A 23248-nucleotide genomic window follows, 5' to 3' on the forward strand; every position below is an offset into this window, starting at 1 on the left:
AGTTAGGAAAGTGTTTAATTGGAGTAAGGGGAAATATGAAGCTATCAGGCAGGAACTTGGAAGCATAAATTGGAACCAGTTGTTCTCAGGGAAAAGTACAGAAGAAATGTGGCAAATGTTCAGGGGATATTTGTGTGGAGTTCTGCATAGGTACGTTCCAATGAGACAAGAGGTTATGGTAGGGTACAAGAACTGTGGTGTACAAAGGCTGTTGTAAATCTAGTCAAGATGAAAAGAGCTTATGAAAGGTTCAAAAACCTAGGTAATGATAGAGATCTAGAAGGCTAGCAAGAAGGAGCTTAAGAAAGAAATTATGAAAGCTAGAAGGGGCCATGAGGATGCCTTGGTGGACAGGATTAAGGAAAAACCCAAGGCATTCTACAAGTATGTGAAGAGCAAGAGGATAAGTCGTGAGAGAATAGGTCCAATCAAGTGTGACAGCGGAGAAGTGTGTATGGAACCAGAGGAGAAAGCAGAGGTACTTAATGAGTACTTTGCTTCAGTAGTCACTACAGAAAAGGATCTTGGTGATTGTAGGGATGACTTACAGCGGGCTGAACGGCTTGAGCATGTAGATATTAAGAAAGAGGATGTGCTGATGCTTTTGGAAAGCATCAAGTTGGATAAGTCGTCGGGACCAGATGAGATGTACCCCGCTACTGTGGAAGGAGATTGATGAGCTTCTGGCGTTGATCTTTGCCACATCAGTGGGGATGGTAGAGGTTCCAGAGGATTGGAGGGTTGTGGATGTTGTTCCATTATTCAAGAAGGGGAGTAGAGATAGCCCAGGAAATTATTGACCAGTGCGTCTTACTTCAATGGTTGGTAAGTTGATGGAGAAGATCCTGAGAGGCAGGATTTATGAACATTTGTAGAAGCATAATATGATTAGGAATAGTCAGCATGTTTTTCTCAAAGGCAGGTCATGCCTTACAAGCCTGATTGAATTTTTTGAGGATGTGAGTAAACACATTGATGAAGGAAGAACAGTAGATGTAGTGCATATGGATTTCAGCAAAGTATTTGACAAGGTACCCCATGCAATGCTTATTGATAAACTGAGGAGGCATGAGATCCAAGGGGACATTACTTTGTGGATCCAGAACTGGCTTGCCCACAGAAGGCAAAAGGTGGTTGTAGATGGGTCGTAATCTGCATGGAAGTCGTTCACCAGTGATGTGTCTCAGGGATCTCTTCTGGGACCCCTACTCTTCGTGAATTTTATAAATGACCTGGATGAAGAAGTGGAGGGATGGGTTAGTAAGTTTGCTGATGACACAAAGATTGGTGGTGTTGTGGATATGTGGAAGGCTGACAGAGGTTACAGTGGGACATTGTCAGCATGCAAAACTGGGCTGAGAAGTGGCAGATGGAGTTCAACCCAGATAAGTATGAGGTGGTTCATTTTGGTAGGTCAAATATGATGGCAGAAGGGTGCTAGCCTTCATAAGTTGAGGGATAGAGTTTAAGAGTAGTGAGGTAATGATGCAGTTCTATAAAACTGGTTAGGCCACACTTGGAGTACTGTGTCCAGTTCTGGTCGCCTCACTACAGGAAGGATGTAGAAACATTGGAAAGGGTACAGAGGAGATTTACCAGGATGCTGCCTGGTTTAGAGAGTATGCATTATGATCAGAGATTAAGGGAGCTAGGGCTTTACTCTTTGGAGAGAAGGAGGATGAGAGGAGACATGATAGAGGTATACAAGATATTAACCATATAACCATATAACAATCACAGCACGGAAACAGGCCATCTCGGCCTTCCTAGTCCGTGCCGAACTCTTAATCTCACCTAGTCCCACCTACCCGCACTCAGCCCATAACCCTCCACTCCTTTCCTGTCCATATACCTATCCAATTTTACCTTAAATGACACAACTGAACTGGCCTCTACTACTTCTACAGGAAGCTATTTCCACAGAGTTATCACTCTCTGAGTAAAGAAATACCCCCTCGTGTTTCCCTTAAACTTCTGCCCCCTAACTCTCAAATCATGTCCTCTCGTTTGAATCTCTCCTACTCTCAATGGAAACAGCCTATTCACGTCAACTCTATTAAGAGGAATAAATAGAGTGGAGAGCCAGTGAAATACCCTGTATTTCCCAGGGTACCACTGCTCAATACAAGAGGACATGGTAAAGGGTGGGAAGTTCAAGGGGGATACTAGAGGAAGGTTTTTTACTCAGAGAGTAGTTGGTGCATGGAATGCACTGCCTGAGTCGGTGGTGGAGGCAGATACACTAGTGAAATTTAAGAGACTACTAGACAGGTATATGGAGGAATTTAAGGTGGGGGATTATATGGGAGGCAGGGTTTAAGGGTCAGCACAACATTGTGGGCTGAAGGGCCTGTACTGTGCTGTACTATTCTATGTTCTATATGTAAGATAGTATTAACGGTAAGACTCTTGGCAGTGTAGAGGATCGGAGGGATCTTGGGGTCCGAGTCCATAGGACACTCAAAACTGTTGCGCAGGTTGACTCTGTGGTTAAGAAAGCATATGATGCATTGGCCTTCATCAATCATGGGATTGAGTTTAGGAGCTGAGAGGTAATGTTGCGGCTATATAGGACCCTGGTCAGTACTGTGTTTAGTTCTGGTCACCTCACTGCAGGAAGGATTTGGAAACCATAAGAAAGGTGCAAAGGAGATATACAAGGATGTTGCCTGGATTGGGGAGCATGCCTTATGAGAACAGATTGAGTCAACTCGGCCTTTTCTCCTTGGAGCGATGGAGGATGAGAAATGACCTGACAGAGGTGTATAAGATGAGAGGCATTGATCGTGTGGATAGTCAGAGGCTTTTTCCCAGGGCTGAAGTGACTAGCACGAGAGGGCATAGTTTTAAGGTGCTTGGAAGTAGGTACGGAGGAGGTGCAGGGAGTGGTGAGTGCATGGAATGGTGATGGTGGTGGAGGTGGATGCGATAGGGTCTTTTAAGAGACTCTGGACAGGTACATGGAGCTCAGAAAAGTTAGAGGGCTATTGGTAACCCTGGGTAATTTCCAAGGTAAGGACGTGTTCGGCACAGCTTTGTGGGCCAAAGGGCCTGTATTGCGTAGTAGGTTTTCTGTGTTTCTGTTTTTTTTGCAAGTGCACTAAGAATTGTGTGCAAGTATATGCTTTTGAGTATTCCACAGAAATTAACTGAAGTGTCTTTAAGACAAGTCAAGGAGAAAGGTTCAATAACATTTATATCAAGCTAGAATCTAAAGCTTGTATTTTAATAATTTAATGGTTTAATACAAGTGGTAATTCATACTTCTTTATCATGTTTTAAATGTTTTCTGCCACTAGGTGGGGCTGTTTTGCTTTGCAAAGGTAATTACATTGACTAAGCTGGATGTTATCCTAATGTTATCCTAATGGATATTGGTCAGTGAGGAGAATTGCTGCTTTGAGGTGCTCACCTGGGATGATATTGACTACCAGGTGGAATAGACTGAGACTGGTGGGAGGGCTTAGGGAAGTGAAGATTGGAAGAGTCAAGGTTTTAGCATTTTGGATAGATCCAGAAAGTAAGTGCAAATGATGAACTTACCAGGTCCAGCGGTACTTTCTTGCCTTTGGTACCTGATTCCCTGTAGCTGGTGAAGGCTGTAAAGAAATCCACACCAGTCAGACAGCATTTGCAGAAATTTTCAGGTTGAGGACATTTTATCAGAACTGGGAAAAGACATAATTATTGGTTAGAGACATGGAGAGGGACTGATTGGGCAAACAGGAATATCTCTTATAGGGCCAGGTCTAGATACCTAGAGGGATAAGCTGTTAATGAAGTTAGTTAATCGATTAATAAAGGCATTTAGCGAGGGGGGAGTTTCAAAGGGGCATGTAAAAGCTGCACACTTCAGATCAGAGCTGTGGGAAATGACCAGCAAATCAAACAGTATTAATGGAAAGAGGATTATTAATATAACCTTTAGCAAAACAGCTCTGTTCTGATACAGACAAAGTGAGTTATCTGAAATGGTTGTACTCCATATTGAGCTCTGAAGTCTGCACTGTGTTTGAAAGATGAAGTACTGTTGCTTAAGGTTTCATTAGGTCTCATTGAAGTAATAAGCCACAGACACACGGGTCATTGTGGGATGGAGATTCAAAGGGAGAGTCAGAGTGCTGAGATTACCTCTGTGCATTGAACAAAAGTTCTCTGTGAAGCAGCCACCTAATGCACATATAATTTCTCCAGTGTACAGTGATATTACAGTGATATCCACTTGTAATATCCAGTGTTTCCTTGGCTACTGACACTGCCTATTCTGCGGGTGTTTCTGTTGTTTTATATTGCCTCTTTGTTTACTTTCTTTCTAATACCCTCATTAATCTATCAATCAGATGACTTCATTTTGGCCCTACCCTTTCAAGCAGATTGCCTTATCTGCCTGTCCCTTATTCTCCCTGCAATTTAAAACTAAACTTTAACAGTACTGATGAAATATCTTCAACCTGATATTGACTCTTTCTCTTTCTATAGATGGTATTTGGTGTTTTCTTCATTTTTTTGTTGTGTTTTTGATTTTTGGGTTTTCATTTACACTTAATTGTTTTGATTCTGATGAGTGTAACCCTGTTATAATATTTTAAGTGACCAATCGATGTCCTGTTAGACTATTAATTGTCACACTCCCAAACAACCACAGTTCTATGGAGTTAAAATTCTCTTGATACTTAAATATCTGGTGACATTGTTTAATTGACCTTTAAATTACTCATAGTACCAAGAGAGCTGGCAGATAACTGATAATCTGATTTCAAGGAAAGCTACTACTTTGCTATTGAGATCAATCCCAACTTTTTAAAAAGTCTCCTTAAAAGATGTCAGATTTGCCTAGATATGTCAGCATTAATCGAAGTATGCAGACATTTGGGACTCTTGAACAAATGTCAAAGTCACAAACTCTGCTGAGATGATTCATCAATCCCGAAGCAACTGTGCTTTGCCCTCTGACTCCTTATGGAGTAGGTTGCCACGTAAACTGGAAGATCTGTCTGCTAAGTGACACATGTTCATTCAGCAGACATTTATGTCAAACTGGAAGGAAAACAAAGTACAGAAATGTGAGTAGAAGGTATTTTCCTTTTTTTAAAAAAAAGTATTGAAGTAAATATATTGAATTATTTCATAATTTTAAATAGATTGAGTGTCTTTGAATTTTCAATCTCCTTGACTTAACTGGTTCTCAAAGCATTTCAGGTTCAGGCCTTGCCGGTTGCAATTAGAAAATGGTGTGCTCTTCAGGGAGCTGATGACTTCACAGTGGAAGTCTGTGGGGTAGGCATCTAGGGCAAGTTGCATACTAAGATGGAAGATCCATACTATTGTTGGTTGGGTCAAATGCGCTCATACCCAAACAATTGCTCTAAAGAAAGCAGATTATCTGTGATGCAGTTGTGCATTTCTCACCAAAGGTTAATGGTATTAAGTTATTTAAATGAATGCGACATTAAACTATCATGTTTGAATTCTTAACATATATATCATTGTGTGCAAGTCTGTAGCCTTCCGGTCAAGCAATTAGTTGTTCGTCAAATAGTATGTAATGGGATGATTGAAGGTACTTACTATGTCTTACAGATCAGTATAATGACTTTACGAATGTTTGAGCATCTATTGCAAAAGCCAAATGAGCACATTATTTACAATATGGTGCTAAGGAATTTGGAGGAACGGAACTATGTGGAGAATAAGCCACCTTGCCAAGAAGACAAGGATATAGTTGAGAATGGACAAATAGCAGGAGCAGTGTGAGTTTTTAATTTCTTTTTATCTAGTTGCTAATTTAGTCCTGGTTCACATTAACATTTTTATTGAATGCATGGATGATGAATGAAATGGAAAGGTCAGTTTATTTCTCCAAGTGAGACCACTGTATCTGTTTTATATGTATACGGTACTTTTAATGCCTTCATAATATTTTATGTATCAGCTTTTCTAATTTCAAAAGATGAAGTATCTATATTTAGCTAATAGTAATTTGAATGTAGGCAGTTTGCTTCTTTGTTAAATAAATGTGAAATCCTTCATTGAGGTTTAAGTAGGAACAGTACTGTAGTTCAATTCTGTTCTTTCAGCATCTTGGCATTATATTTGGCCCCAAAAAATGCTGCCCAGGATATTTGGAATAAGGCATATTGTTTGGGTCGAAGAGAAAAGGGTTTAAACAGAAAACATGCATGTATAAAATATGACGCAGAGTCAGCTGGAGACGCTCATGGAGTGAGTACCGTTTTGGATTCGCTCCATAACCTTTACTTTTTTTAACCTTTGATCACCCTTATTCAGCTTATTTTTACCTATACCGAAAGTTTCTTTATTCTTTTTTTTGGATTTACTGCCAAGAGTTTGTTGTGAACTTTTGAAGATATGCAAACAGAAATGTCTCTCAGGTCTAAGGGACGGGATCCCGGACGTAATCCGAACGGTAACGGAAAAAAGCAGGCTCCGACACAACAAACACAATTAACTTTTGAATTGTTTATGGAGGTTTTGGATAAAAAATTTGCTGAACTACAACAATTTTTTAAAGAAGATATAAAGGCTTTTCAAGAGTACATGGTTAAGACGGATTTAGTAATTAAACAGCAACAAGCTCTTATTGCGTCTCTGCAAGAAGAAGCTCGGAAGCGAGATTTGACTATTGGAAAACTGCAACAGGATTTAATTTCAACCATTAAGCTGATGGAAGCCCTTAAAGCCAAGAGTGACGATTTTGAGAATCGGTCCAGAAGACAGAACTTACGTATACTTGGTCTTCCAGACGGCATAGAAAAAGATGACCCTTCGAAATATTTTGCTCAACTTTTAAAAGAAGCGTTTCCGACGATTTTCCCGAATAACCCCCCTTTATTGGATCGGGCACATAGAATTCGGCGTCGATCACCGAGTGTTACAGACAAACCTTCGGTGGTAATTGTCCGGTTCCATTATGTACATGACAAAGAACAAATTATAAGAGCAGCTCATCGGGTAGGAATGATTAAAATCAAAGATTTTTGCTTCCGCCTGATCGAAGATTTTAGTTCAGATCTTTTAAAAAGAAGGCTTCTTTTTAAACCGTTGATGGCTGAATGTTATGAGAAAAATCTGAAACCTGCGCTTCTATACCCTGCGAAGCTTCGAATTTCTCCGTCGAATGCTCCACGACAAGTTTTCCTTTCAACTGCAGAAGCGAGAAAATATCTGGAGGAGAACTTCCCTACTGCTACAGACACCAGTCTTTAATAAATGAATGATTCTGATCGTGTAAGATGGTTCTCGATCTCTTAAACCAGAATTAAAATCTGGTTATTGGTATAGGTTCATCCTACACTTTATACTCAAGTTAAAGTGTGTTTGCGTCATGTTAATTGTTTTGTCTTATACACTTTAATCATTTAACTACATACTTGTCTATTAACTTTGTTCCTTCGAAGGTATATTTTTAATTCTTTGAAGGTAAATTTTTCCTTGATTAAGATGGTGGTTTTTTGGAAAAGATTTTTGGTTTTGCTTAAGATGGCATTATGTTTATATTTTTCGCGTTTCTTCCGTACAATGCATCGCTTATCTTAGCTTAAATATTTTTTGTTTTGTCTGGGCCAGAGCCGAAGTTATAATTGTTTTTTAGTGATTATATTTTTATTCTTTTTACAACTAACTATACTTAGAAATATGGTTTTTATTATAGCGATTTTATTTTTAAAGTTGGGGTGATTCTTTTATATATATCCTTTTTATATGGAGTGTTCTTCAGCTGACATGGGGGTAGGATTAGTCTTACTTTTTCTCTTTTTAAGTCATATTTTGGCTTTTTCTCTTTTTCTCGGGGGGTGGGGGGGATGGTCTGTTTTCTAATTCTATTTTTTTTGTACCAGTTTGTGTTAGTTTTTTTATTCGGGCTGTTTTTGAACTTCAAATATGTCTGTGTTGTCGTCACTTCCGGGTTTTCTCACTACTTTTGTTCCTCTTCCGGGTGCATGAGTTTATAAGTTGGTTAACCCTTTCTATACCAAAGGGTTGATTATAGAATTATGGCTCAGACCATTAATTTTGTGTCTTGGAATACTAATGGTTTAAATTATCCAATTAAACGAAAGAAGATTTTCAAAGTATTCCAAAGACTTAATGCTCATATCATTTTTGTACAAGAAACTCATGTGAGGAGGGAGGACAAATTTCGTTTTTTTAGATTTTGGCGGGGTCAACAGTATCACGCAAATTCGAATGCTAAAGTAAAAGGAGTTTTAATTTTTATTGACTCCTCTATTTCATTTGTTCAACATGATATTTTTTCGGATCCGAATGGCAGATTTTTGTTAATTACGGGTTTACTTTGTAATAAAAAGGTTGCTTTGGTTAATGTTTATGCTCCAAATGTGGATTGTCCTGACTTTTTTAAGTCTTTATTTACTTCTTTACCCAATCTAAACGAATATAAGTTAATAATGGGTGGTGACTTTAATTGTTGTTTAAATCCTCTGATGGATAAATCTTTATCTATTCAGACTTTACCTAATAAGTCGGCCACTTGTATTAACTCTTTTTTGACTGACAATGGAGTTTTTGATATTTGGAGATTCCGGTATCCTAAAGACAAAGAGTTTTCTTTTTTCTCACATGTTTATCACTCTTATTCAAGAATTGATTATTTTTTTGTAGACTCTTGTTTTATTCCATTGGTAATCGGTTGTAACTATGATATTATAGCTATCTCTGATCATGCTCCGTTATTACTTTCTATGAAATTTACGGATACAGCTTCTAATGCTAGACAATGGCGATTTGACTCTACCTTGTTGCAAGACTCTGACTTTATAAAATTTATGGAGGAGCAGATCGACTTCTTCTTCTCAACTAATTCTACAGATGATATTTCCTGCGGAACACTTTGGGACACTTTTAAAGCTTATATACGTGGACAGATTATTTCTTATTCTGCTGGTTTGAGGAAACGTATCAAGATGGAAACTCTTTTATTGGTTGATAAAATTAAAGAGATTGATAAGAAATATTCGATTGCTCCTAGTAAGGAGCTTTACAAACAAAGGGTCGAATTTCAAATGGAACATAGCTTATTACTTACATCCTCGATTGAAAATCAATTAATGAAAACTAAATCTGATTTTTATATACATAGTGATAAATCTGGTAAACTGTTAGCTAGTCAATTGAAGAATGCTCTGGTTAAACGTCAAATCACTAAGATTGGTCAGCAGAATGGGAATCTGACAGTTAATCATGATGAGATAAATAAGGCATTTCAAGATTTCTATACCTCCCTGTATCAATCTGAATTTCCTCAAGATTATAATACCATGTCTGATTTTCTTGGAAAATTAAATTTTCCAAGGTTATCATTTGATGATCTTTTGATATTGGATACTCCTATTACGGATGTAGAAATTAAGGGGGCTATTTCCTCAATGAATTCTGGGAAAGCACCGGGTCCAGATGGTTATACAGTTGAATTTTTAAAAAATTTTTCCGCTACTCTTTCCCCTTGGTTAGGTAAGGTTTTTGAGGAGGCCATTAGATTAGGGAATTTGCCACAATCTTTTTATAGAGCTTCCATTTCTCTAATATTGAAGAAAGATAAAGACCCTACTAATTGTGCTTCTTATAGACCTATATCTTTATTGAATGTAGACTCCAAGATTTTTTCTAAGTTACTGGCATCTAGATTGGAGAAGGTATTACCCAAAATTATTTCAGATGATCAAACTGGCTTTATTAAAAATCGTTACTCTTTTTTTAACATTAGGAGATTGTTGAATATTGTTTATACTCCCTCACATGATACTTCAGAATGCGTGATTTCATTAGATGCGGAGAAAGCATTTGACAGAGTTGAATGGCCTTACTTATTTAATGTGTTGGAGAAGTTTAATTTTAGTCCGATATTTATATCATGGATTAAATTGATTTATCATACTCCAGTAGCCTCAGTGGTTGCCATATCTCCCTTTTTTCGCCTATTTCGGGGCACTAGACAGGGATGTCCTCTTAGTCCATTACTATTTAACATTGCCTTAGAACCTTTGGCAATTGCCATCAGACAATCACAGGATATTTTGGGTATTAATCGTGGGACAGATATTCATAAGTTATCTTTGTTTGCAGATGATTTATTATTATTCATTTCTAACCCGGAGAAATCCATTCCAGCAGTTTTATCATTATTGGCTCAATTTAGTGAGTTTTCTGGGTATAAGTTAAATCTTAATAAAAGTGAATTGTTTCCATTGAATAAACGGGTCCCAATTTGTGGAAATTTACCCTTTAAATTAGTTAATGACTCTTTTACTTATTTAGGGATCAAAATCACAAAAAACCATAAAGATTTGTTTAGATTTAATTTTTTACCCTTAATTGATCAGATTAAAGGTTTGTTTACTAAGTGGTCACCTTTGTCTCTATCCCTAATAGGTAGGATTAATGCTATTAAGATGGTTATTTTACCTAAGTTTTTATATATTTTTCAAGCGACACCAATTTTTATCCCGAAATCTTTTTTTACTAATTTTGACTCTAAAATTTCTTCATATATATGGCAGTATAAAAATCCCAGGTTAGGTAAAACATTTTTACAGAAGACAAAAAAGGAAGGCGGGTTAGCATTACCTAATTTCAGATTTTACTATTGGGCAGTTAATATTAGATATTTGTTATGTTGGTTGAAAGATGGGGGTGGATCTTTTGGCCCTTGTTGGGTGAGTTTAGAAACTAAATCGGTATCAGCTTATGCTTTGGGTTCTATTTTAGGGACTTCTCTCCCTTTTGCTCTTTCTAAATTGCCGAAACGAATTGACAACCCGATAGTTAAACATACATTGCGTATATGGTTTCAATTTCGGAGATTTTTTGGGTTGACTCAATTCGTTTTAAATAGTCCTATTGTATCTAATTGTTTTTTTCACCCTTCCATTATAGATCAAGCTTATTCAGCTTGGAAAACTAAGGGATTACTAAGATTTTCTGATTTATTTTTAGATAATTGTTTCATGTCTTTTGAACAATTATCCAACAAATATAACTTGCCGAGATTTCATTTTTTTAGATATTTACAGATTAGACATTTTTTAAGTTCTGTACTCTCTACGTTTCCAAATTTTGTGCCTTCAGATACTTTGGAGAGTTTATTTGAATTAGACCCTTTTCAAAAAGGGCTTATTTCAAAACTTTATAATATAATTATGAAGATACGTTCAGAGCCTCTTTATAAGACTAAACAGGAATGGGAAAGAGAGCTTAGTTTTAGTATTTCTAGTGAGAATTGGGATAGAATTCTTCAATTAGTTAATACATCATCGTTATGTGCCAAACATTCACTAATACAATTTAAGGTTGTACATAGGGCCCATATGTCCAAGGATAAATTAGCTAATTTTTACTCTCATATAAGTCCTATTTGTGATAGATGTCATTCTGAAATTGCGTCTTTAACTCACATGTTTTGGTCGTGTTCATTTTTGGAGAAATATTGGAAAGATATTCTTGATATTATTTCTGCGGTTTTGAATATTGATTTACAACCTCATCCTATTACCGCAATTTTTGGTTTACCAATGTTAGATTCACTGCATTTATCTTCTTCAGCCCGTCGAATGATTGCATTTCTAACTCTGATGGCTAGAAGATCTATATTGTTGAATTGGAAAGAAATTGATCCTCCCACTGTATTTAATTGGTTCTCTCAAACTATGTTATGTTTAAATTTAGAAAAAATTAGAAGTGGTACTTTTGAGACTTCTATTAAATTTGAAAAGTTATGGAGACCATTTATTCAACATTTTCATGTGATGTAATATGACCCTGTGCCAAGTTCATTTGATTTCCCAGTTTTCAGCTTATGTATTTTGAGAGGACCAGAAGTGACGGCATTGATGAACACTTATTTTTGTGAGATATTATAAATAGCCCGCTTTTTTTTTCCTTCTCTTTTGTTTTTTTTCTTTTATATTACTTATTAGTTATAGTTATTAGATTAGATTAGCTAGTTCTGCATTATATAAATTTTTTTTTGTTTGTTTTTTTTCTTTCTTTTTTCTGTTTTTTTTATATTATACATTATGAAATATTTAGATTTACTGTGTCCATACATATATCTTATGGCTTATGTCTTGGTAAACTCATTTATATTGTAACTATTATGTATGTTTTTTTTCATATGTAATGGAATGTGTATGTTGGTATTTCTTTATCAATATATCATCTGTATTCTGTCCATATTACTAATATTAATAAAAAGATTTAGAAAGAAAAATATGACGTGTCAGTCCACAGGTTCCTCTTGTGCTAAGTTGAGGCCACCCTCAGAGGCAGGAACAACACCTTATATTCATCTGGGTAGCCTCCAAGCTGATGGCATGAATATCAATTTCTCCTTCCAGTAAAGAAATTCCACTCCTCCTCTACTCACCACCCTGACCTTTTACCTCTTCTCACCTTCCTCCCAACCCCCCCCCCCAGGTCTCCTCTTTTTTCCCTTTCTCCTATGGTTCACTCTACTCTCCTATCAGATCCTTCTGCTCCAACTCTTGACCTTTCCCACCCACCTGGCTTCATCTATAACCTTCCAGCTAGCCACTTTCCCCTCCCCCCACCTTTTTATTTTGGCATCTTCTCCCTTCCTTCACAGTCCTGAAGAAGGGTTTCGGTCTGAAACATTGACAATCTATCAGTTTCATAGATGCTGCCTGATCTGCTGAGTTCCTCCAGCATTTTGTGTTTTGCTATGTATAAAACATTTTCTATAATCAACCTGAAGCATGTTGTTGGAAGAACGCATCAGCTTGGAGAGAAACAGGATCAATAATCCTTCATTAAAAGTGAAAACATGTTTAAGGCACAGAATGGGAGATTGACAAAGGGAATAAGTGTGTTACATTTAACCCAAGGTCTTTGACAATATTCACCTGTATCATATCATAATAATGGACAGACAAAGGAGAATTGGTTAATGTTGTGTATGTGGGTTTTCAGAAGGCCTGTGACAAGGTGCCACATGAGGCTGCTGCAGGGAAGATTCTAGCATGGGTAAAGCAGGAGGAGGCAGAGAGTGGGAATAAGGAAGCCTTTTCTGGTTAGCTGCCAGTGACTAGTGTGTTCCACAGGGGTCTGTGTTGGAACTGATTCTTTTTGCATTATATTTTAATGATTTGGATGATGGAATTGATAGCTTTGTTGCAAAGTTTGCAGATGAGACAAAGTTTGGTGGAGGGGCAGGTAGTTTTGAGGGAGTAGAGAGGCTACAGAAGGACTTAGATTAGGAGAATGCGCAAAGATTGGGCAGTTGGAATATTGTGTTGGGAAGTGTGTGGTCATACACTTTGGTAGAAGTAATGAAAGAGTTGACTTTTCTAAGTGGAGAAAAATTACAAAAAACTGAGGTGCAAAGAGACTTGGAAGTGCTTATGCAGGATTCCCTTAAGATTAATTTGCAGGTCGTTTTTGTGGTGAGGAAGCCAAATGCAGTGTTAGCATTCATTTCAAGAGAACTGGAATATCAAAACAGGAATGTAATGTTGAGACTTTATAAAGCAGTGGTGAGACCTCACTTGGAATACTGGTAGCACTTTTGGGCCCCTTAGAAAGGATATGCTAAAACTGGAGAGGGTTCAAAGGAAATTCATGAAAATGATTGCAGGTGTGAACATATTGTCATATGAAGAGCGTTTGATGGCTCTGGGCCTGTATTCACTGGAAATCAGAAGAATAAGGTGTGTCCTGATTGAAACATATTGAATAGTGAAAAGCCTTGATAAAGTGCCTGTCGAAAGGGTGTTTCATATGGTGGGAGAGTCTAAGACCAGAGGATATATCCTCAGTATAAGGGGGTGTCCTTTCAGAATGGAGATGAGGAGGAATTTCTTTAGCCAGAGAGAGGTAAATTTATGAAATTTGTTGCCATATTTAAGGCAGAGTTTGATAGATTCTTGATTGGTCAGGGCATGAAGGGATATGGGGCGAAGGCAGGAGGTCGGGGCTTAGAGGAGAATTGGATCCACCATGATGAAATGGCAGAGCAGACTCGATGGGCCAGAAGGCCTAATTCTGTTCCTATATCTTAAGGTCTTATAATTATACTGCCTTTTCTTTCCGTTGCTCCCTGTTTTTGCTGCTTAAAACATGATTGTTTTCTCACTTTTTCAGTTTTAATATTGGGTCGTTGATAATATTCGTCTCTCTTTGCAGTTGCTGTCTGGCCTTCTGAGATTTTCCAGCATTTTCTTTTTGTGTTACAGATATGAAAGTACTCTTCTAAAGGCTTTAAGCTGCATTTGAAAGGATATAATCCATTCCAGTAAAGTTGGCTGTTTTTGGTTTAAATGAGCAGAGCATTTGGCTCTCACAAACTCGTGGTTGTCCTTCGATGAAATCTTGAGCATGCTGAGTGTTCATTTATTAGATATTATGCAGTATTTTTAATCCTGATTCCATTCTACAGTGACTTGGAAGAAGATCCACTTTTCACAGATCTGTCACCTGATAACAGAATGCTGGGCTCCAACTGGCTAACTGCATCCCCACCTCCAACTCCAGACCACATAAAAACTGACGGGAAAACAGAAGTGCATAAAATTGTAAATAGGTGTGTAAGAAGTTTAATTGTTTTCTTTTCACATGAAACCAATTATTTATATATTTCTTTTCAGTTATGCAGTTAAATTGGAATATTAAATGTTGATTATCTATTCTTGTGCTCTTTAGTATTCGGGATGGATTCAGAAAATATGCTTGCACAATTTCCATTAACAATATTGGACACCTTTTTTTCTACCAGTTCTGTGTGTCAGGAAACTTTAAACATTAATGGCTGAAAACTAAACTTCCTGGGAGTTTTTTGTTGTTACTACTTTGCACTTGGACATTGGAATGAAATTTTTTCAGTGTATCACTGTTTCCACTAAATTTAATAGCAGTTTTCTGCCAGTGCAGCTGACCTTTTGTCCTACTACTGGACTCCTTACTGATCACAGAGGCATAGCTTAACTCTTTTGAGCTAAAGGATTGGGTGCACTTTATAATTTGGCTATCAAGCTGCCCTGTCTCTTTGATAGGGCTTGCTGTCATAAATGGAAATCCTATGCTGAAGTATATGGTTAGCAACTTTGGCTCTTTTTTTTTCTTTATGTCCTTTTAAGCTTTTATTTTTATTTAATATTTCAAACTTAAGTTTATATCAACTTTTTTTCAAATTATTCTGAACATCAGAGGAATTTAGAGGTAAATAAAAGACCTGTAATAACATTTGCTGTCAAAACGCATTCCATCCAATACATGGGTGAGTTTTCAGGGTTTGCCACTTGAAGACTACTTACCACACATGGACCTGTACACTTTGCAGTGTGCTTCCACAGAGGTTGTACTCTCGAATGGATTAGTGCATCTGTCAGCAGTGGGAAGAGGGGTGGAGGGAAAGGGCACGATACAGAAGCTGGGCCATGTACAGTCCAGCCCCTTCAGATTACTTAGTAGCTTTGAAAGTCAATTATACCTGAGCTCATAACTCAGCTGGCTGTCAAGCTGTGTGCAACATGATGCCATTTTGATCCAGAAAGACCTTAGTTATTTTCCAAATAATTTGGAATCACTGTGTTGAAAATTTTGCCATTTGCAGTTCTCAAACTAAGCATACACTTAACAGACAAGGGCAGACTATCAAACTTACAACAGCAGAAACATTTGAACAATAGCATAGCAATCCTGCTCTAAAGAGTTCATCAGTAACTCATTGAAATTTGGCAGGTTTGCAAGGAAAGCAAGCATTCCTGTCTTTCTTTTTCATAACTGCAGGTCATCACAAAATTCCTTTTAATTGAAGTAACAAAAAAGCGCAGCAGCAGTTTGTCCATAGTGAAATACAAAATATAGTCATAAGTAAATTGGCATTTCTCAAAGAAATCCACTCAAATGTTGTTAATGGCACAAATACATTTTCTGAATATAATTATACTGGGGTGTCATGGTAGCATCACAGTTAGTGCAGCACTATTACCGCTCAGGGCATGAGAGTTCAGATTTAAATAAGGGTGTCCTCTGTACGCTAGTTTGAATGTTTCTTCCCATGTGGGTGTGGGCTTCCTCTGAGTGCTCCAGTTTCTTCTCACAGCCCAAAGGCATACCAGTTAGTAGGCTAATTGGTCATTGTAAAGTATCCTGTGATTAGTTTAGGGTTAAATCAGTAGCTTACTGGGTGACATGGCTCAAAAAGCTGGAAGAGCCTGTTCTGTGCTGTATCTCTAAATAAATAAAAATAACTAAGTAATTCCTATACTTGGCGTCATTGTTGTTAATTGCTAGGGGTTGGCCAAGGCGTGAGAAAATGACCACTCAATTTCATTTACTGAGGAATTAGATGCTGTCTTGGGAATTCAAGTTTCAAGGAATTTAACCAAACTTCTAAGTATAAATTGGAACAAAGACTTATCAGTGTAATTTTAATATGAAAGAGCTCATCATGAATCATATTTCACGTACTTGCAAAATATATATTGATTTGATTCATAATCAGAAATAACAGTTCTTTTCAAAATTTATTCGATCTTTCAGTTTTCTCTGTCTTGTTCCTGATGAAGCAAAGTCATCTTACTATGTTGAAGGTACTGGATATGATACCTACCTCAGAGATGCACATAGGCAGGTAAGGGATATAAGTGCTCATCTTACAATATAGGCAGTAAGTTTCCATGTTTGTGTTGACAACGTCTTTTATTTCTTCTCTGCATTTTGATTCCATGCATTTTGCTGTCCTGTTCTACCACTGAAATCTGTCTGTGGACAAATCAGAATTTTATAGCAGCCAAGAAAGCAACATCTGGACTCAGCATCTGGAGATTCCCAAAGATCTTTCTACTGGATGCTCATCCTCCTTTCTGGCTGTTGGTTCAGGGTGAATTTTATGGTGCACTAATTTGATATCTCAGTGACCATGAGCGGACCTTCCAGTTCTCTACATAGTTCACCACCCAGCCTGTTCTTGTCACTCTCCGAAATATTACCAGTCTCTACTTCAGCTGTGTCCAAGTTGATGATTGCTACTCTAATATATACCTTCTTATTCAATATATCTTTAATCACAGCATTCCTAGCACTACCCCCATCTCCCCTGCCACTGAGCTTGATACCACTGATTTCTCTCACCTTCTGAAACATTTCTGCATTGTTCAAAGCCTGAAGTATTATTAAAGTTTTAAGTCCTGTTAAAGTTGAAGTTTGTAATTTCCAATGAAAAGTAGCTTTAGACTTTCTGTTGCAGTATAATAACATCTTAAATTCATGAAAGTATCAGCTATTCTTCCTGTAGTTTTTAAAAGCACTGAAAGAAGCACTATATTTTTTTAACTGTTGAGTCTGCATCCTAACAATACTAATTGCTAGTTCTAAAATGAAAGGAAATTGTTCCAGAGTGTGAAGGCATTAAATATTAGATGCTGGTTGTAAGAACGTGATTGGTTTTACACAGCTTGAGATCACTTTGTTCTTTTGAAGATTCTTTATGAGCAATGTCATAAATATATGAAAATATAATTTGACTTATAATTCATCTGGGAATTTTACCATCAAAATAATTTAATGCAAGGTATAAGGTGCCACAATGGGCTGCTTTCTTCCATTACTGACAGGAGGAAGAATTAGTTAATTAATTGGTTTTCTTTGCTTGAGTTAATTAATACTGATTTCATTAACAGTTCCGGGATTGTTGTGGTAACTGTATGAGGTGGGACTGGCCAGGAACACCCAAACCGTTGGAGAAATGTAACCTGGAGTCCTCTTTCTATGAGGGACATTTTCTAAAAGTACTATTTGATCGAATGGGCAGGATACTTGATCAGGTACTGTGAAATAGTTGAAATTATTATCACTGTTTATTAGAGAAAAGAAGGCATCCTAATATTTAGATTCTGTTTGCACACTCCAGAATTTAGAAATAGAACTGATTGTGTGTGAAATTAAAGTGACAGCCCATCATTGAAGGGGTTTTATTATTGCTGTCTTCTAATGGTAGAATGGACCAAATTCATCCCAGTATGCAAAATAACAAATTACTTTTCCTTGGTATTGGAAGTCAAGAGTTTCAATGTGGAGCTTTTGTTACTGTACCATAAAATGTCCTGTGATACATTTACTGAAACAAGTCCATTTATTATTTGTATTGTTAAATTGCTGCTACACCTGAACAATCAATAATTAGACCAAAAGACATAGGAGCAAAATTAGGCCATTTGGCGCATCGAGACTTTTCCACCATTCCGTCATGGCTGATCCTTTTTTCTTCCCCCTCCTCAGCCTCTCCCCGTAACCTTTGATGCCGTGGCCAATCAAGAACCTATCTCTACCTTAAATACACCCAACTACCTGGCCTTCACAGCTGGCCTGTGGTAACAAATTCCATAAATTCACCACCCTCTGGCTAAAGAAATTTCTCCACATCTCTGTTTTAAATGGATGCCCCTCTTTCCTGAGGTTGCATCCTCTTGTCCTAGACTCCCCCACCATGGGAAGCATCCTTTCCACATCTACTCTGTCTAGGCCTTTCAACATTCAAAAGGTTTCAGTGAGATACCCCTGCATCCTTTTGGTACAGCTGGTACGGGCTCAGAGCCATCAAACATTCCTCACATGATAACCCTTTCATTCCTGGAATCATCCTTGTGAACCTGTTCTGAACCCTCTCCAATGCCCGCACGTCTTTTCTTAGATGAGGAGCCTAAAACTGTTAACAATACTCAAGGTGAGGCCTGAATTAAAGCTGAATAAAATAAACATGAACATTAAAAAGAGCAATGGACTAAATCAGGACAAATCTGGTTCACTCAAGGTTAAAATCATGGTATAAGATTTCCCTGGTTTCACTTTCCTCTGTCGCCATTTCTTTTGGTGCCTCTGATGACAGAAAATGAGATGGTTTCAGTCCACACTCAACATCTCAACACTCAACACTGCCCCCTGCAGTGCAAAGTTTGAATGATTTGCAATCCTCTGGAAAAATATTTCCCTCATAAGTGAGTGATTATGTTTTAATGATTTAGACTTATACCTGAATCAAGGATTCCCAACCTTTTTTATGCCATAGGCTGCAACCATTAACCAAGGTGACAGTGGACACAGGTTGGGAACCCCTGACCTTCCATGGAGTTATAAAGATATTTGTGGATGGCACAAAAAATCACTATGTGGTTGACAATGAGGAAAACTTAGATTGCATTAGGTATCTAAAGACTGTGAAGAAAAGTGGTAAATGAAATTCAGCTTGACAATGAGTGCGGTGCCGGATTTAAAGAGTTGTAGCAAGAAAAATACACGATAGGAAGATAACTGAGGGATGAAGTTGGACAAAGGGACTTTGTGGAGCGTAGATCTACAGATCTTCAAACATAGAACAGGTCAATAAGATGGTTAAAAGCACTTTTTTAGCTGAAGCTTAAGAGTAGAAATGTAGTTAGATCACAGAGTGATCTGTCGTGTAATTCCAGTCACCATGTAACAGGAAATAAGTGATTACTTTGGAAAAAAATGAAGAGGAGTTTATTAAAGGTGGTGGCAGAACCATCAAATTTTATATATGAGTTAAGATTGGAACAGGGGAGACTGATTGAGGATTTGAGGTACATGAAATAACAAAGGGTTTATTGGGTACTGGAGTAGAATGTTCAAAAACCCAGAAGGGATAGATTGAAATGATTGGTGCAAAGATTAGATGGAAATGAGGAAAACATTCTTCGGTCAGGTAGTGATAAGTGTCTGGGGCACAAACTCCTCGCTTTTCAAAAGTTCTTGAATGTGTAAGTGGAGCCATTGTCTTAGGGGTTATAAACCTATTGCTGGAAAGAGCAACTAGCCGAAGTAACTCTTAATTTTTTGCCTGCATGAACGTGATGAGCCATAAACCAGCTTCCTGTGTCGCAAATTTTGTGATCACTTGACTCCTCCTTGAGCTACATGTTAACTGACAGCAGTTTTCGATCAAGGCTGAATAACCAGTTTCTAACAAGTTCAGAAGATTTCTATTATATGAAAAGAGTAGATAATTTAGCATCTGCCAACATAATTTGCTTTCCCCATTTTCTTATTTTACAATCTCTTGTTGAGCTCTTCACATTTTAAGTTTTCAACCATCTTTGTATTGTCTGCAAAATGGATAACATGAATTGATTGCACTGTATTTCAATGGTCTTCAAAGGAATAAAAGAGCTCAGCAGCTATTAATTCTGATGAATTCCACAAATGTGGCAGATTTTCTTAGCCTAATGATAAAAGTTACTTAACCAGTCCATTTGACATGTTGTTGGTGTTTCAATAAGTTGGTAGGACAACTGAAACTTGGGAAGATTTAAAATACGCTTCCTTTCAAATAAGACTTCAGTACTAGAAATGTCATAGTTACCACTTTATATTCAGTGAATGCATTTAATTACTTTAAAATTGAATGTAATTTAGATTAAATGCAAATTGCCCTTGCTTTTAAAAACCTAATGAGAATCAGAACAATGTTTTAATTTCAGCAACTGAATAACTGTACACTTGCTTTGAGATTAGAGTTATTCTGAATGACATTACCCTTCAAGGCATTTCTGAGATATGACTAAAAACAATTCAAAACCATTAGAAGACTTAGATAAGCCATTTTTTTTAATTGCTTGGTATTGTTTTGGTGTTGTGATATCATTTTAGGATACTAGATCAAGATGATAATAATTTTGCTTTTTTTCTAAATTCTACAAGATATGCTCAAGGAAAATCTCTCATTGGAATGCCAATGAAAAGCTGATGTTAATAGATAACATAATTTATTCTTGTGCATCATTTTTCAGTTAAGGCCTCCATGATTAATGTATTTGACCTTGTAGCTGAAAACATTCTGTGTTATTTGAAATAATGTTTTTCTTGTTATTTATACATATACATACTTGAAAATTTCTGTTCCCTTTCCAGCCATATGATGTGAATTTGCAAGTGACCTCTGTGCTTTCCAAGTTATCTTTATTTCCTCACCCGCACATACACGAATATTTATTGGATCCTTATATTAACCTGGCTCCCAACTGCAGGTCTTTGTTTTCTGTTATTGTAAGGGTAAGTGCATATCTACACACTTAGTCTTTCATATCATTAAATCTGAAAATTAAGTACATTTATTTGAACCAAATTGCTTTCTGTAATGGTTGAAAGATTTTTAAATAAATTTGTAATACAGTGGATTCTGATTAATTGGGCCATTGGGTTAATTGAGCTTAAAGGAACTCTTAAAGGAACTAAATCAAGAAAATAGCCGGATTCCCTTCATTTATTTGCGACACTATGCCGCCTAATAGGGACAGGAGACTTGCCAAACAGTTTCTAACTAGCACCAGTCATGTACACTTGTGTGGCTGTTAAACACTACATTGTGCTTAGAGCAACTAGTTCTTAAATAACATCAGTTGCGTGTGTTTGTGTACTAAAAGCAGCACTTTTCTCACTGATAGTTGATGAGAAATAAGCAGTAAAATAATTCAGAACTGCTTTGCTCACTGTGGTTTCAAGCATTCAGGCTTGAAGATGCCAGAAACAGCCGGGAATGAAAATGAAATGATTTCATTATTTCAAGAGGTTAAGAATTATGAAGAATTTGAAGGTATTTTGAATGTTAGAACAAAAATGAAGATTTGAAGGATGCAAGTGTCTCCACTGACTTGTTCATTTACAGTCAATCATAAGAATATGGCAGATGAATTCCTCCATTGATAACTGTTCGGAACCAATACACAGTTTTATAGTACTGTAGAGGTATTGGTAGTGTCCTCATTTGTATTTTACTTAAATATATAAATTGTTATGGTTAAATGGTAGTTTTGTCCTTTCTTATACCTTTTAACAATTTCCATGAAACTTCAGCTAATTGGGGCAGCTGCTTAATTAAACCAAAATGTACTGGTCCCATTGTAAACCAATTAACCAGCATCCACTGTAGATGTTTACATCCACATTTAATTAAAATGACAGTTGTATGGTTGAAACACTAATGGCGTTATACAAAATTATTACTAAAATTTTCTAGGTGGTTGGAGACCTAATGTTGAGAATACAACGCATCCCAGACTTCACGCCAAAGCTTTTGCTTGTCCGAAAACGTTTGCTAGGTTTTGAGCAAGATGGGCCCATGTAAGTTGCTTTTCCAGATTCCCCATCATAATATCAGCTAATGTAGATTTTTTCCACATGTATAAATCTGTTTAGTGCCAAAATTTGAGGTCTCTCACAAATTTGATTTCTTTTTAAGTAAGTGACGATATAATTGACAAGGGCAAGGTGTTAGATGTCCCAGATTTTAACAAGCCTTTTTACAGGGTCTGCATGGTAGACTGGTCCAGAAGGTTAAAACATGGGATTCAAGATGAGAAGCAAATGAGACACAAAATTGGCTTGGTTGTAGGAGGTGGTAGTGGAGATTTGATTTCCAGATTGGATGGGATCACAGGGATTATTGCTGGGTGCCCTGATGTTTGTCATGTATATTAATGATTTGGATGGGAACGTGATTGGTAAGTTTGTGGTGGCATAGTGGGCAGTGAAGGAGGTGTCCAGGGTTACAATAGGATAGTGCTCAACTGGAAAATTAAGTAAAGGAATGTCACTTACTTACCTACTGTCCATTACACCAGTGGTGTTTAGGACAGCAATGACAGTCCTCCATCTCCATCACATAGATATAGAAGCATTCTTCATTACTGTATATGTAACAATTTTTCCTGTCAGGGTTGTTACCCCCAAGCTGAAACCCCAAACCTGGAGAACTGGTGGACCACTCTTAGTCTGACCTGTACCCTTTGACTTGTTTAGCATAATGACTCTATCAGAAGTCAAAACACGAGACCCTGACTCCAGCCAACGTAGCTCTGCAGGTCATTGAGGCAGGCAAGTCTCCAAACCCTACGACAAGGTTGTGGTCCTCTTGGAGGAAGGGAATGTTCGATAACATTTAATGGATATGTGTGAGGTTAAACCAGAGCAGGACATACACAGTGAATGGTAGCATCCTGTGTGTGGTATTGAACGAAGAGACCTTGGAGAACAAGTATACAGTTCATCCCAGGTTGCCATCCCAGGTGAACAGTGAAGGCCTTATCATGTGCTTGCCTTCATTTATTGCATACAGTTCTGGTTGCCACTTGATAGGAGTGGTGTAATTAAACTAGGAAAGGGTTCAGGAAAGATTCTAAAGGATATTGCGTAGATTGGAGTGCTTCAATTATAAGGAGAGATGGTCAGTGTCTGTTTCCCA

The 23248-nt window shown here is 37.3% G+C and overlaps 1 protein-coding gene across 1 annotated transcript in view; it reads left to right on the forward strand.

The window, feature by feature from the left end:
• Positions 1-23248, forward strand: part of fhip2a (FHF complex subunit HOOK interacting protein 2) — an 88844-nt gene that overhangs the window by 60466 nt on the left and 5130 nt on the right. Inside the window, exons 11-16 of the mRNA XM_059947921.1 lie at positions 5581-5750; positions 14432-14575; positions 16537-16627; positions 17676-17819; positions 20920-21060; positions 22025-22128. Coding sequence (XP_059803904.1) covers positions 5581-5750; positions 14432-14575; positions 16537-16627; positions 17676-17819; positions 20920-21060; positions 22025-22128 — 794 coding nt within the window. The remainder of the gene's footprint in view (positions 1-5580; positions 5751-14431; positions 14576-16536; positions 16628-17675; positions 17820-20919; positions 21061-22024; positions 22129-23248) is intronic.

The sequence above is a fragment of the Hypanus sabinus genome, chromosome 22 (genome assembly GCF_030144855.1).
Source record: "Hypanus sabinus isolate sHypSab1 chromosome 22, sHypSab1.hap1, whole genome shotgun sequence".
NCBI lineage: Eukaryota > Metazoa > Chordata > Chondrichthyes > Myliobatiformes > Dasyatidae > Hypanus > Hypanus sabinus.